This window comes from Sminthopsis crassicaudata, chromosome 1 (genome assembly GCF_048593235.1).
Source record: "Sminthopsis crassicaudata isolate SCR6 chromosome 1, ASM4859323v1, whole genome shotgun sequence".
Classification (NCBI taxonomy): Eukaryota; Metazoa; Chordata; class Mammalia; order Dasyuromorphia; family Dasyuridae; genus Sminthopsis; species Sminthopsis crassicaudata.
In genome coordinates, this window is record NC_133617.1 from 56,951,522 (window position 1) to 56,967,473 (window position 15,952).

Below are 15,952 nucleotides of genomic sequence, written 5' to 3' on the forward strand. Positions count from 1 at the left end.
TCCTAGTCTCCAATCCCTCAGCCTCTCGGGACTATCTCAGACTATTAGCCCATCCTCTGAATTCACATCAAGGCAGCTGGGGGTACAGTGCCAAGCTTAGAATCAGGAAACCACTGGCTGCGGGACTCTGGGCAAGTCACTGCACGGTGCCTCAGTTTCCTCATTTGTAAAGTGAGCTGGGAGAAGGTAAGGGCAAACCACTCCAGTGTCTTTGCCAAGAAAACTCCAAAATGGGTCATGAAGAGTCAGACATGACTGAAGCAATTTAACAGACAACAAATTCATTTCTCCCTTTCTCAGTCTGGACACTTAACTAGTTTAACTTCGCACTTGAAGACCTTGCACCCTTGTCCTTTGTCAAACCTAACCCAAATTATTCTTGCCACCTGCCTCCTCCACCCCTTCTCTCACAGTGCTAAACAGAGCTTGAGGAAAGCATGGAGACCCTACCACTGAATGTTCTTCATAGTCTTCTGGCCTCCACTGCAATGAAGCATGCCCTTTATTCTTTCCTATCTGATTCCCACCTAACTCCCCACAGACGCTATTCTCTTCCCTTCTCCAGCCCCTCCAGCTCCCCGCCTCAGCCGATGGGACATGGTGGCCATTCTCCCCGAGCTCTTCTTCCTCCTAAGCCCAGCCTTTGGGATAAGAATTCATTATTTCACAAAAATTGCTGGGAAAATTGGAAATCAGTATGGCAGAAACTAAGCATTGACCCATACTTAACACTGTACATCAAGATAAGGTCAAAATGGGTTCATGACCTAGGCATAAAGAATGAGATTATAAATAAATTAGAAGAACATATGATAGTTTACCTCTCAGATCTGTGAAGGAGGAAGGAATTTGTGAACAAAGAAGAACTAGAGATCATTATTGATCACAAAATAAAAAAATTCGATTATATTAAATTAAAAAGCTTTTGTACAAATAAAACTAATGCAGACAGGATTAGAAGGAAAGCAGTAAACTGGGAAAAATTTTTACAGCTAAAGGTTCTGATAAAGGCCTCATCCCCAAAATATATAGAGAATGGACTCTAATTTATAAGAAATCAAGCCATTCCCCAATTGATAAATGGTCAAAGGATATGAACAGACAATTTTCAGATGAAGAAATTGAAACTGTTTCTAGTCATATAAAAAGGTGTTCCAAATCATTGTTGATCAGAGAATTAAGACAACTCTGAGATACCACTACACACATCTCAGATTGGCTAGAATGACAGGGAAAGATAATGTGGATGTTGGAGGAGATGTGGGAAAACTGGGACACTGATACATTGTTGGTGGAATTATGAATTCATCCAGCCATTCTGGAGAGCAATTTGGAACTTTGCTCAAAAAGTTGTCAAATTGCGCATACCCTTTGATTCAGCAGTGCTAAGCCCAGTGGCTTATATCCCAAAGAAATATTAAAGGGAAAGGGATGTGTATGTGCAAAAATGTTTGTGGCAGCCCTTTTTGTATTGGCTAGAAACTGGAAATTGAAAGGATGCCCATTAATTGGAGAATGGCTGAATAAATTGTGGCATATGAATATTTTGGAATATTATTGTTCTGTAAGAAATGACCAGCAGGAGGATTTCAGAAAGGCCTGGAGAGACTTACATGAACTGATACTGAGTGAAATGAGCAGGACCAGGAGATCGTGATATACTTCAACAACAATACTATATGATGATCAATTCCAATGGATGTAGCTCTCTTCAACAATGAAAGGATCCAAATCAGTTCCAATTGATCTGTAATGAACAGAACCAGCTACACCCAGAGAAAGAACTCTGGGAAATGAGTTGGACCACAATATAAGATTTCTACACTTTCTGTTGTTGTTTGCTTGCATTTTTGTTTTTTTTCTTCTCAGATTATTTTTACCTTCTTTCTAAATCCGATCTTTCCTGTGCAACAAGATAACTATAAATATGTATACATATATTGTATTTAACATATTTAACATGTATTGGTCTACCTGCCATCTAGGGGAGGGGATGGAGAGAAGGAAGGGAAAAATTGGAACAGAAGGTTTTGCAAAGGTCAATGTTGAAAATTTACCCATGCATATGTTTTGTATATAAAAAGCTATAATAAAAAATAAAATTTAATTAAAAAAAATAAAGATGACAGGAAACTACAAAAGACAAATATTGGAGGGGATGTGAGAAAACTGGGACACTGATACATTGTTGGTGGAACCAACCATTCTGGAGAGTAGTTTGGAACTATGCTCAAAAAGTTATCAAACTGTGCCTACCCTTTGACCCAGCAGTGTTTCTACTGGGCTTATATCCCAAAGGGATCTTAAAGGAGGGAAAGGGACCCACATGTGCAAAAATGTTTGTGGCAGCCCTTTTTGTAGTGGCCAGAAACTGGAAACTGAGTGGATGCCCATCAATTGGAGAATGGTTGAGTAAATTATGGTATATGAATGTTATGGAATATTATTGTTCTGTAAGAAATGACCAGCAGGTAGATTTCAGAAAGGCCTGGAGAGACTTACATAAACTGATGCTGAGTGAAATGAGCAGAACCAACAGATCATTATACATGGCAACATCATTATTATATGATAATCAATTCTGATGAATTTGACTCTTTGCAACAATGAGATGATTGATGCCAGTTCCAATGATCTTGTGATGAAGAGAGCCATCTACACCCAGAAAGAAAAGTGTGGGAATTGAGTGTGGAACATAGCACAGCATTCTCACTCTTTTTGTTATTGTTCATTTGCATTTTGTTTTCTTACTCATTTTTTTTCCATCTGATTTCTCTTGTGCAGCAAGAGAATTGTATAAATATGTTTATACATATTGGATTTAGCATATATTTTAACGTGTTTAACATATATCACTTGCTATCTAGAGGAGGGAGTGGGGGGAAGAAGGAAGAAATGAAACACAAAGCTATGCAAGGGTCAATGTTGTCAAATTTATCCATGCATATGTTTTGAAAATAAAAAGATTTATTAAAAAAAAGAAAGAAAGAAGAAAAAAAAGAGAGAGAGAGAAGCCTTGCAGAGGCCCAGCAAGCTTAAGTGATGGTAGGTTGGAGGCCAAACAAGTAGTTAATGTAAAGGTACATCAGAGTGGAGATGTCTGAGGCTTCCTCTGTACCATCTTTGAAATCTTTTCATGATAAGTTGCTTTATGTTTTGCTAAAATAGGAATATGTGAGTTAAGGCATCAGCTACTCCTCTACTTTTCACAAGACAACTCTTGGAAATCTGCGCAATCTAATCAGCCTCTTTAACCTCAGAAACTCTCCAAAGAAGCCTCTAAGCTGATCTGTTGCCAAGGCCTTGGCCTCTTGTCTCCAGAGTCAGCCCCAATTCCACACTCTGCCATAGCATCCCTTAGCTGTTGTTAAATAAGGGGATTGAAACATGGGTGATTGCAAAGCACCCTTTATTTGAATGGCTTGTTTTCTGCTCTCTTCCAGCTGTTCTCATCTGCAGGACAGTTTCTAGGTCTGGATGACTCAGTTGCTGCTATCCCAAACACTCCACTGCTTGTGAGCTACCAGGTGAGCTGAACCTTCCTTCCTCCACTGACCCTCCCTCCCCCTCCAGTTCCAAGTCATTATACCAGTATAGAGTTTTACGAATAAACAATGTTGCTTTTTTAAAGAGCGGTGTGTGTACCCACACCCTGGAAAACTCCCTACCAGTTCCATTTCCTGAGAACACACTTCATTTAGGAAAGTCCGGCCCTAAAAGATTATGACATCCTGGGTGGCAGTTATGGTTCAAATAACTTCCAGTTATCTCTTTTATTGGGAGACAACCCAAAATTCATTAAGATTCAAGCAGAGAGTCTCAACCTCATTCATTGTAGAAGTATATCCATGGTGTGATTTTTTCTTCTCATTGTCCCCCATCTGTTGGAAATGCTAATGGAATTTAATGTCTCAATGTCAGAGCTGAGAGGAACCTTAGAACGTGGGATGTGATAGTTGGAAATATATTAGACATGGAAATGGTTATGAATAGTTAGATCATGGAATTTCAGAGCTAAGAGGGACCTCAGCACAGCGAATGTCAGAGCTGGAAGGGCCTTTTGAATAGAATGTCAGAACTGGGAGGTTCCTTAGGACAAAAGATATCAGAGTTGGGAGGGACTTTAGAGATTAATATCCCTTGCTCATTTTTACAGGTGATAAAAAAGCAACCCAGAGGGGCTGTGACATGATATAGGACCACACAGTCTAAAAATCTATATTCCTGCCTCCTTGTCCCATGGCCATACCATTTGGCCATTATCAAGGCTTTCTTTTCTTCCAGTCACAGACGCAGCCAGAAGATGATGATGAGGGGGATGAAGAGGAGGCGGAAGAGCTGGGCCATGCAGAAACCTATGCTGATTACATCCCATCCAAATGTGAGCAGCCTAGAGAGCCTGGACTTTGCTATACAGCTGGCTCTCTGCTTGATGCTCTTGCTTTGGTTTTCATTCCCTCTGCTGGGAGTCTTGGAGGGCTCCATAGACTCTTATTTTGGAAAGCCCAGGTCATCTTCTACTTTGTGTCAGGCATTGTTAAGCCACGTGGGTACAAAAATATCATTGAAATCATCCCTGCCCTCAGTCTGCTTATATTCTACAGGGGCAAGCAAAAGGTGGGGGATCAGTGTACACACAGATAAGAAAACAAAGCAGAAGCAGAGAAGGCAGGAAGAATCCAGAGAGGGGAAGGGAAGCTGCTGGGAGAGTCGGAGGTAGTTCCTGGAGGCCTGGCCTGAGTTAACTAATAAATCTGTTTCTGATTTACAAAACACTTGATATGCATCTTACCTTTACCAGTGAGATGGATCCACTGTTCCTGTTTAGAAGAATAACGTGGCTTGCTTTAGGTCACACAACTTCTAAGTGGCAAAAGCAAGACTGGTGCCCCCTATCTAGGCCTTCCAATCTCAACTGTCTTCTATACCAACATCAGGGCTCTTTTCATTGCTTCTTATCCTCTGCCTCTAGCACTCAAGAGAGTCTGTAGCAGATTGTTAAAAGCTCATTAATAGTACTGCTGATGTGATGTTGGGGCCCACACAGCTAAATTTATACTCCTCCTCACACCTCCAGTGTCCCCTCCCTTCCTCTTCCTGCACCTTGAAGGGAGTTTTTGAGAACTCAGGAGTTTAGAAAGGCACTAAAACCATGGCAGTAACATTTCTAGAATTAGATTATTTTGATCACCAATCCAGAGGGTTTGTCACTTTTATAGGATTATAAGACTTAAAGAATCTTAGCTAGGAAACCCTAGTTCATGTTACAGATAAGTAAACTGAGCTCTGGAGAGCTGCCATATCTTTCCCACAGTCATACAGATATTGCATAGCCAAGCCTGTGTTTGACAGCCCCAAGAAGGCAGCTCGGGATCCCTTGTATGCTTTCCAAGATACCACTTTGTCCTCTGCTTCTTTCCTTGAGTAGGAAGGCAGTTGGAACCTCCTGGTTGAGGACAGAGGAAAGGCCATGCTACAACATGGTGCTCTCAGAGAGAATGCACACGTTTTCTTCTGACTGTGTATGTATTCCTTCCAGCTAAGATTGGGAAACATCATCCAGATCGTGTGGTTGAGACGAGCACTCTCTCCAGCGTTCCTCCTCCTGACATCACTTACACCCTCTCCTTGCCCACCTCCGCGGCCGACAGCGGATCCTTGTCAGCACTACAGTTAGAAGCTATCACTTACGCCTGCCAGGTATGAGCATGTCCTCGTGCCCTTGGGCGTGGGAAAGTCTCTGCTGGGTCTTAAGTTCTTCTTGTTTGTCATTTGCCAATTTTTAACAACAGAAGTATGAATGGCTCATAGAATCTCTGAGTTGGGGGGACTCACCTGTGTGTACACCTGGGCTTGGAGACCCAGTATCACGATCAGAAGTTTGCAGTCTTGGAGCAATCCTAATAGACTCTGGACAGAAAATGACTTGTGCATCCAGAAAAAGATCTAAGGAAACTGAATGTAGATCAACACATGCGATGTTCACTTCTTTTTTCTGTTTCTCATCTCTCCCATGGTTTTCCCTTTTGCTCTGATTTTTCTTCCTCAATATGATTCATAAAACAATGTGTACTAAAAATAAACTTACTACAAACAAAAAAGTTTGAAGGCTTGGTTTGGACCAACAGTAGCTGGGAAGACCCCAGAATTGTCCTCTTCCCTCTTGCCTCCCCCACTTTGGTGACATTTTACAGACAGGAGACTAGACTGAGTTTTCAGCTGGTGTCTTTAGTTTCCTTTTTATCTTGGGAAGCAGCACTCAATGTGGAGGGTACAGTTATCGTCCCCATCCTCCCACTGCCTCATTTCCCATCATCCTTTAGCCTGACGGGGCCCTTCCCAGGCTACTGTGCCAGGACGCATCCCAGTCATAGGTGGTTGTCAAGTGCTAACCCTTTTTGTGATTGGCAGCAACACGAAGTCGTGCTGCCCAATGGACAGCGAGCTGGCTTCCTCATTGGGGACGGTGCCGGCGTTGGGAAGGGCAGGACAGTGGCCGGGATCATCTTTGAGAACTTCTTGAAGGGCAGAAAGAAATCCCTGTGGTTAGTATTCCTCCTTCCTCATTCAGTGAGTGGGGTCCCCTGGCTATGATTCTCCCCAGGTACTTTGGTCAGAGATTCTCCTGGGCTGGGGCCTCTTGTCTATCCCGGCAGTGGGCTTTGGCCAATGTCGGGTTGCCATCAGTCTCTCCTCCGCTTCATCTCATTTCAGAGAGGGAGGGTGGCTCAGGGGAAGGGGAAAGCCATCAGGGGAAGGTAACCCTGCCGCTTTGGCACCTGCAGGTTCAGCGTCTCTAATGACCTCAAGTATGATGCTGAGCGAGACCTGAAGGACATCAACGCACCTCACATTCCAGTGCACGCTTTAAACAAGGTGAGCAGAGCTCCCGGGGCTCTGCCAGAGGAGGCTGGCCCGCACCGACCTTGGAGGGAGCCCAGCTTCTCTGTGAAGCTTCTTCTCTTGCCCTTCTCCAGTCCTGGAGAGCCAGGGTTCCCTTTCTCCATTGCAACAGAAGGGGAACAAGTCTCATTGTGCTCTCCTCTCAAGGTCTCATCCTTCTGGGGTTGGGAGGGCCTGTCCAGAAGTGGCCGGCATCCTTACGGCCCTTATCTGAGTCAGATGGTTTGGGGTCAGGGAGCCTCAATTCCAGGACTGATGGTCTTTAAGTCCAAGGTAAATTGAGTGAGTAGTCGCCAGCTCTGTCCCTTCCACTCTTAGCATGCACGTGTTAGCAGCAGCCTTGCCCTGTGTCCCAGGCAGCGTGAGGCTGAGAGCAGAGGTGAGTGCTCTGGACAAGAGCTGCTCTTGCAACAGCACATTGGGGATTATCTTCAGCACATGATGAGCTTCTCAAGGGCTGGATTCTGCCCTAGGGACACTAACAGAGGCAAAGGCAAAAGAGGTATTATTGTCTCTATATAAACCACAGCTTGTATGGATGTCACAACACATCTAGTTATTTATTTGTTGTAGTCCTGAAGTCATGGATCCCAGGGATGAGGAAAGGAGATGTGCTCTGTATCGTAGCCAGGTCCTCCTTAGCTTTGAGCCAGAAGATGACTTAGTGACCATCTCCGTATCCCATTGGGTGTCTCAACACACTTGCTCTCTCCCCCTCTGGGTGTATATTGTGTATGTGACATATATGGCACCACCTTTGGGTAGAGGGGCCAAAACTGGAAGTAATGGGTGGAAGTTTTGAAGAGGTAGGGGCTTGATGTAAGGAAAATCTTCCTATCTATTAACACAATATCCCCAAGAGGAATGGGCAGCCAGAAGCTCATTAGATAACAGATTGAGAGGGGGTCTTGGGAATTTGCCCATTTTACAGATGAGAAAATGACACCCCAAAGAGTAAAATGGTTTGCTCAAATTCATACTTCATAGTAAGTGGCCAAATCAGGCCTTTGACAACAAACCCATTGCTTTTGTCACTGTCCCATACATACCTCCTAGGACTGGCTGTTTCCTAAATGGCTTTGTGTAGTGTGTTGTTGAGGGGCTCTTATGCAGTGATTAATTGGGCTGGTCCTTTTAATTCTTCATATTAGACTACTGACTTCTTTCATGTGCCAAGAAGGGCCGGGGCCAGCCCACTCTGGGCCACATCCTCCTGTCCTTGTACGCATATTCCTGGCATGTCTGTTTATTTTTGGATGAGCCAAAGCAAACCTTGTTGGATAGAGGTCATTCTTTTAAAAGGGTGCCATATCCTAGGGAAGCAAAGGGACTTGGATTTCTGCACCCACATTCCTACATGGGAGCAGTGGAGTGGGTCTTAAAGCTCAGCCTGTGATATCTGCTTCTGACATACCCTAAAAGCTCACCCAAAATCAGGATTAAGAGTAGAAAAAAGTTCAATGGGGGTGCACATGGAGGGGAGCAGGGGATATATGTGTTCATACACATGCTCATGTGTATGAAGTCATCTGTTCTCTTATCAGAATATTTGGTCATTTCAGATAACAGGGAATTTCATCAATCAACAGGCAGCCTCTTGTTGAATTACTTGGAATAGTGGAAATTCTTTGAGATATGTTCTCTAGGCAATGGGATTTTATTTCTCTAAAAAAGAAAAGCACCCATATTATTCTCTACCATTCCTCACCATAAAATCATCTCTTTCTTTCCTTCCTTTTCTCTCTTTAAAAAAAAAAAAAAATTTTTTTTTAAATTTTTTCCCTTCCTTTTAACTAAAGAGAGCAAGCGCTGAAGTTCTCTTCTCTGCTCTATTACTTACTCAGTGGGTAAATTGGAGTTATTTCTCCTTTCTAGACCTCAGTTATCCTCACCTGAAAATGGGGTAACAATACTTATGCTATTTAATGAAATGTTCCTGAGGGAAAATGAATGTCCAGATTGACTTCTTTTACCTTATCGGTTAACGTTGTGGACGACAGGGCTTGCTCACAGACTCTTTCTTTGGAGGAAGCCCCCCAGGGCAGGATAGATCAACAATTTGGCTGAGTATAAATATTTCTGTTTATTCTCTTGTGACTTTTTCCCTCTAGATCAAGTATGGTGACACAACTACCTCGGAAGGAGTCCTTTTTGCCACTTACTCTGCCCTAATTGGGGAGAGCCAAGCAGGGGGGCAACACCGGACCAGGATCAGGCAGATTCTTGACTGGTGCGGAGAAAACTTTGATGGAGTCATATCCTTGATGTGAGCCTCAGGGCTGGCCTGGGGTCAGAGAACTCCCTCCCAGGGCTTTGAGGATGGGGTGGGTGACCTGGTCTGGAATATGAAAGTATGAAAGAATGTCCTGGAACATTGCCATCTCTCAGCCATCTCAGTCTTTGTTCATGGGCCCTCTCACTACACATCTGGGGTTTTCATGGATAGGCTGTTTGTGGGAGATAGAAATAAGGCCCCATAACAGATTCTGACTAATTGGATTCTTTTGGTTAACTAAAGGATAATTAACACTGTTTGTTGGGGTCCTGCTTTCTATAATGACAATGAGATGTAGGCCTGGTCCTTAAAGCCTTCATGTTCTTTTAGGGGAGATGTAGTTAGAAGAAGAGAAATTGAAAGTACCTTGATATCAGAGCGAAAAAATCACTTGGGGACTGAAGGAGGGGGAGAGATCCTACTCATCAAAGGATGTCTTAGGCCAGAAATGTCCCTTTGTAGTAAAGAGCTCTATAAATGCTCTCAAATTCTTTTAGTCACTGTTATTGCCTTCGAAGACCCCTCTACCCCTTTACTCAGAAGTTTCTGAAGCAACCCTAAAAAAACCTGTTCTTGGTGTAAGAGCCTGTCTCCAAGGTTGAACTTGTCCTTATGTGTTTAGACTGTTCCCTGTATGGTGCTGCCAGGCCCAAACACAAAGACTTTTCAAACTTGCAATCATCTGCCAGCATTGTATTCCATTGGTACAGCTTTTGATAGGCCAGGAGGGCTTGAGGGCAGAAGGGCAGGCGCTTCACTGAATCCTGATTTGACAGCTCAGAGTGGTCCATGGGCTGGTTGTCATTCTGAATGTCAGTGATGGCCGCTGCTCAGAATGTAAGATGTCAGAGATTTAGGTGATTAGATTCAGCTGGTCTTGACTCCAAGCCCTGCTCTGAAAGCTGCTGTTTTGACAGATTCCCTCTCTCATTCTGACAGGACCCGTAATGGACTTTTGCTCCAGTTTTGAAAGGCTTTGAGCCAAGGAAAGAATCCACATTTACCCCTTGGTTGGTCAAGGCTATTTCTTGGCTACGAGACTTGACAGGGACATGTGCATCTCTACTGACCCCTAGATTCCCGGACATACCAGGGTGTGTCACTGCCTCTGGCTAGAGTTGGTCTTCCGGGAAAGGGCAGAAGGCTTAATTGGGTAGTTGGTAGGTGGTGTTTATTGCTCTAGGTTACAGTTCTCAGGGACACCACAGCCCCAAGCAGAATCAGATAGTTCAGTGCAGAGAGCTTTCTATTGATTCTTCTCTAACTTTGATCCAGCTCCAGTCTTCTGTCCATGAGGAGGTAAAGTGGTGATGAGAATGTAGGTTTTAATATAGTTTCTAGTATCATGAGTCAGCAAAACTACTGGAGCTATTAGCCTTTCCTATTACCATTTCAGAGGAGAAGATATTTCAGTTAAGGAGCAAAGACTTGAGAGTTCACCCAGTGGGCTCTCTCAGATTGGGACCAATTTCTTGGATTCATGTTACATACAAATGGTCCAAGGCACAAAGCAAATGTGAGGTGGTCTGGATATTGCAAACATCTTGTGCCTTTGGAGGCACAATAGGGGTTATCTTATCTGGACCAGATGAGGAATGCAAGCTCAGGAAAGGAGCATTCCAGGAAATGGAAGGGCGGGGTACCCCTAAGCTGGGAGGGGAGAGGGAGGAGAGTAGGGAAAAGGGGAGGTGCTGAGTCATGAAACAATCTGTCCAAAGTAAGTTGCAATGGCCAGGCCTCCTGGGCTTCTCTACCCTCCTTGTCATTCTCTTTCTTAGAAAGGAGAGTGCCCAATATGTAGAAAGTTGTTGATGTATAGTTAGGCTCTCTCTGCTTTTGTTGAGGGAAGTTATATTTTATTCACTCAGTTGTGGTAACCCAGGACATGATATGGTATATCTGAGGGAGAGTTGGAGTTGGAGTCTGAGGATCTGGGTTTGCATCCCCACTCCTGTCTCTTGTTTACAGGACTTTGGAGGTTAGGTGCCTGGTTCACTTTTCTTTTTCTTTTTGAACATTCATTGTTATAAGACTTTGAGTTCCAAATTTTTCTCCCTTCCTAAGACAGCAAGCTGTCTGATATAGGTTAAACACATTTCCATATTAGTCATGTTGTGAAAGAAAAATCAGAACAAAAGAGAAAAGAGGGAAAGAAAAGAAAGAATGTATGCTTTGATCTGCATTGAGATTTCATAGTTTTTTCTCTGGATGCAGATGGCATTTACCATCCCAGGTATTGAAGATGTCTTGAAACCCTACCTTGCTGACAAGAGCCAAGTCCATCACAGTTGATCATCACACAGTCTTGTTACTGGGTACAGGGTTCTCTTGGTTCTGCTCACTTCACTCAGCATCTGCTCACTTCATGTAATTTTTTTCCAGGCTTTTCTGAAATCAGCCTGCTCATCATTTCTTGTAGAACAATAATATTTCATTATATTCATATACCATAACTTTTGCAGCCATTCCCCAACTGATGGGCATCCATTCAGTTCCAGTTCCTTGCCACTACAAAAAGGACTACTGTAAATATTTTGCACATGTGAGTCCTTTTCCCTTTTTTAAACTCTCTTTGGGACACATACCCAGTAGTGGTATTGCTGGATCAAAGGGTATGCATAGTTTGATAGCCTTTTGGGCATAGTTCCAAATTGCTCTTCAGAAAAGTTGGGTCAGTTCACCCTCCACCAACATTCTGGCTCACTTTTCATAGGAGGGCTTACTTCCTCTGTGAAATTGCTTTGAAAAAAGGTTTTCTGCCATAAAAGGTCCACCAAGCACACACTCAATAATGATCAAATGAAGTCCGGAAAAGCAATCCTTTGGGAGGCTCTCCCATCACTTACCCATGAGTCTACTCTCTGGATGATCACCTGCATGTGACTGCTTGGAATAGCAGCTCTATGGGGGCGACACTTGCTTTAAATAGCCTTTTATGGGGTGATTCATTAGTCTCACAGCACTAAGTGCAGTCAGAACCCAAAAGTTTCCCATGTGCAGCGGAAAAGTACCTAGAATTGAGACATGACTTCTTTCCCCCAGCTTTTACCCCAATGCTGTGCCAATTTCTCATTTCTTCTCAGTCCTTTTGTGTGCATTTGTGAAAACATAGTCAGATCTCTTAGCATTTTTGTATTACAGTCCTGACTTTAAGCCAAATGACTTTATAATTTGAGATTCTTCTCCCAACCTACCAGGTCCATAACTTCACCATCATCAGGGACTCCTCCCCTTCCTAAACTACCCATGTGGAAATCAAGTCCCGTTCAGTCAGTTTCTCATGTATGTCTCCTTATTGTCATTCCTATTGCTGCCACCTGCAGTTTATTCCATAATCTTCCTGCTTCTGCCCTCGGCCCCCTCTGATCCATTCTTCACACAGTGCCAGACTAAGTTTTCTGTTGGCCAGCTTTGAGTTCCAGCACTTTCAGTGGGTTCCCATTGTCTCCTAAATGAGTTCTTTCTCCTGGCATTCCATGCCCTCTACCACCTACTTCAACCTTCCCTTTCTGCCCCAATTTGAATCAACAGAGCATTAGTTTAACATGAGCAGAAATGGGATATTTAGGTACAGCATTCTTCCTGCTGTCAGAAGTTAGTGAATATGGCACATACACACATAAATATAATACTCAGTAATATGTAAGTGCATAAAATTTGGGTAAGAAAAATGTTGTGTGAGGTCCCATGGCAAAGGGAGTACAGATGGAGGGGATATCAGGGAAGACTTCCTGGAGGAGATGGCATTTGAGTTAGGGTTTAACGTGTAAGTAGGTTTTAACAATTGGGCCAAGTATAGGGAGCAAGTTAAGCAAAGGTGTGAAGATAGGAAAACTGGAGACTCTTTCCAAGGAGCAGTTGTGTACAGGATAGCTGAAGTAGGCTAGTAATAGGAAGCCATTGCTAGGTTTTGAACAGGAAAAACATGGCCATTACCGGGCATAAAGTGAAGGCAAGTCTCACAGGAAGATAAGGTTTAGAAGCCAAGAACAGGACTGGGGGGAGAACATTAAAAAATGATTAGGATGAGCTACAGCTTCCAAAAAAAAAAAAAAAAAAACCAAGGACTAGGAAGCAGTGTTTTGATTTAGGTTGGTTTTTATTGCCTAGCAATATTCAGAAGAAGGAAGAATTAAAGAAGGTTAATTTCTCAGAATAGATAGAATGATGAGAACAGATTAGAAAGAAAACTTGCCCAATTCTTTGAACTTGGCATGTTGTCTCTGCCAAAGAGAATCATCCTGGCACGGGCAAGGACAGAGCAAAAACATGCCTGGGAAGCTGAAGCAAGGAGACCCGCTCCAATCTCCCAGAGGCCGGGGCAAGCATTCTCGCTTCTATACTCTCACATCTCTTTGCCCCCCCCACTTCCTAGACTTTGGCTCCCCCCTGGCAGGGAGGGGTGATGCCAGCTGACTGAATCTCTTCTAGCTCCAAGCACAGGCCTCAGGGCTACTTGATGCTTAAGCAGCATTTGGAAAAATGAATGCCTTTCAACCTTGGTCCATACCTCCTTGACTTAACCTCCTTCAGATAATTTTCGACGAATGCCACAAAGCCAAAAATGCCAGTTCGACCAAAATGGGCAAAGCAGTATTGGACCTTCAGAACAAGATGCCCCTTGCCAGGGTTGTCTATGCCAGTGCCACAGGTAAGAACAGCCACTTTTCCAGGAAGGCCTCAGCTATTCCCTTAATATTTGAGGGGAAAGAATGGAAGCTTTGGTGACCCTGAATGACGTGCTGATACTTCTAGTCTCCAGTCAATACCATTCAATTCAAAGAGTACTGAAATGGGAGTTGAAAGTCCTGGGGGTGAGTCCTGACTCTACCACTTCCTTGCTGGGTGCCTGTTGGTGGAGTCACTGCCCTTCCTGGGCCACAGTCTGACCTTCATAAGGTTGCTTCCTGCACTTATAGTCTGCCTTGATTCACGAATGTGGCTAGTCTCCCCATTGACACAGAAAGGCAAAAAAATGTCATTCCCTTCAGCCAGCTTCCTGCTTTATAAGGATTTCTGCACTCTGTGAAAATGATGCTGAGAAATCCCACCTACAGCCCCTCACCAGGTCCTTGGCATGAACCTCAGCAGCATGAGGTGACCTTGAAGCTTGTTCCATCTTGGAAAAGCTGAGCTGTCACAGTGCCATTGGCCTTTCATGCTCAGGAGGACTTCTAAAGCTCCTTATACATTATCTTTGTAGGAGCCCAGAGAAGGGAAGTCAAAAAATTTGGAGCCTCCTTTCCCAGCTAAAGAAACCGTGGCTTATTTCTGATGGAGCTATTATCTTTTTTTTGGCAGATCTGTTTCTTGGGTTCCATCAGAACCCCAAATATCACCCCTAAAATGGCCTTACCGCATTGATGTGGGATGTCATGGACAGATTTTAGGAGGTTCATGAACTTATATGGGAAAACAAAAATTCATCTGTATTTTCCCCAACTGCAAACTGAAATTTAGCATTTCTTTTCATTGTGCACCAGAATGTGAAGGGGATCCATGACAGACACAAAAGTCCAGTCTCATCATACAAATGGGAGACCGAGGCAGAGGATGTGGGACGCAGCTCACACAAGGCCAGATAGAAAGCTTGTGTTTGAGTAAGCGCTTGAGGCTAGATCTGTGCCACATGTGGCTATGAAGACATTAGCAGATGTAGGGAGATAGGAAAGGAGGGCACACATTTGGAAGACTTCCAGTGGCTTATTTGCCCTGAGCCTGGGGCTCTGTGTGGGAGAGCATCAGAAAGGGACCCTGGAAGGTTAGGTTAAGGCCAGATTCTGGACATTGCTGAATGTCACTCATGTGTTTGGAATTTTTTTTTTCCTCCTGTGAGCTTTACTTGTACAGTCAGTGAATTCTCAGGTAGAGTGTAATGTCAGCAGAACAGGGAGAATTGTAGAAGTTCACTTGCAGTTGGTCGGCAGAGAAAGCAGGCACTAGGTGCCCCCTGGTGATGAAAATGTGCAGGTGAGCCAAGAAGGCTGGTCCTGGATTCCCACTGGTGATGGCTTTAGGTAGTAAATATAATGATCATTAGAACTGGAAGGGAGCCCAGATGATCAAACTTGGCCTGTCCTTGACACAGTTGAAATTGAGGCTCGGAAAAGTGACCCAGTAGCACTTGGGACTTGAGAGCCTCTTGTAGCCTTCTAAGAATCTCTTATTGGTGGCAAAAATAAATAAATAAATAAATAAATAAATAAATAAATAAATAAATAAATAAATAAATAAATAAATAAATAAATAAATGAATAAATAAATAAAAATTAAAAATTAAAAATCAAACAGCTTCTGCTTGACTCTTCCCCTTGTGTGTAAGAATGTCTCCGATTTCAAGGAATTCTCTTGCACTCTTGGATAGCTCCAGCCATTGGAAAATTGTTCCTTATAAATGAACCAGAAACTTCCCCTTTTCAAGCCCTTCTCTGTCTAGCTAGCTGTCTTTTTGATAATTTTTTTTTGGCAGTGCAAGACTTATACCCTTATTTGGTGATATTGTGTTTCACACACACAAACATGTGCTCCCTGAAGGGGAGATTTTGTGGGGCTCCCCCTCCCAGAAACGTCCAAACAAGAAAAATGGTGGTAGGCTTCTTGATGTCAGTCTTTAAAATCAACAATTGTGCCAGAAACTTCTCCACTTCTGCTTTCTCTCTCATTAGCACTTGGTTTGAAAAGTGTTTTGTGGTCGTTTCTGTGAGATTGTCAGGATCACCAGACTTCCCCGGCCCAGTCTAAATTTGTTAGCCCACTTCCCAGTTTCCTTGCTGT

The 15,952-nt window shown here is 43.4% G+C and overlaps 1 protein-coding gene across 1 annotated transcript in view; it reads left to right on the forward strand.

Moving 5' to 3' along the window:
• The window catches only part of SBNO2 (strawberry notch homolog 2), a 197,269-nt gene that overhangs the window by 150,357 nt on the left and 30,960 nt on the right, over positions 1–15,952 (forward strand). Inside the window, 7 exon segments of the mRNA XM_074305058.1 lie at positions 3,444–3,527; positions 4,285–4,381; positions 5,540–5,700; positions 6,412–6,545; positions 6,786–6,876; positions 9,015–9,158; positions 13,712–13,829. Coding sequence (XP_074161159.1) covers positions 3,444–3,527; positions 4,285–4,381; positions 5,540–5,700; positions 6,412–6,545; positions 6,786–6,876; positions 9,015–9,158; positions 13,712–13,829 — 829 coding nt within the window.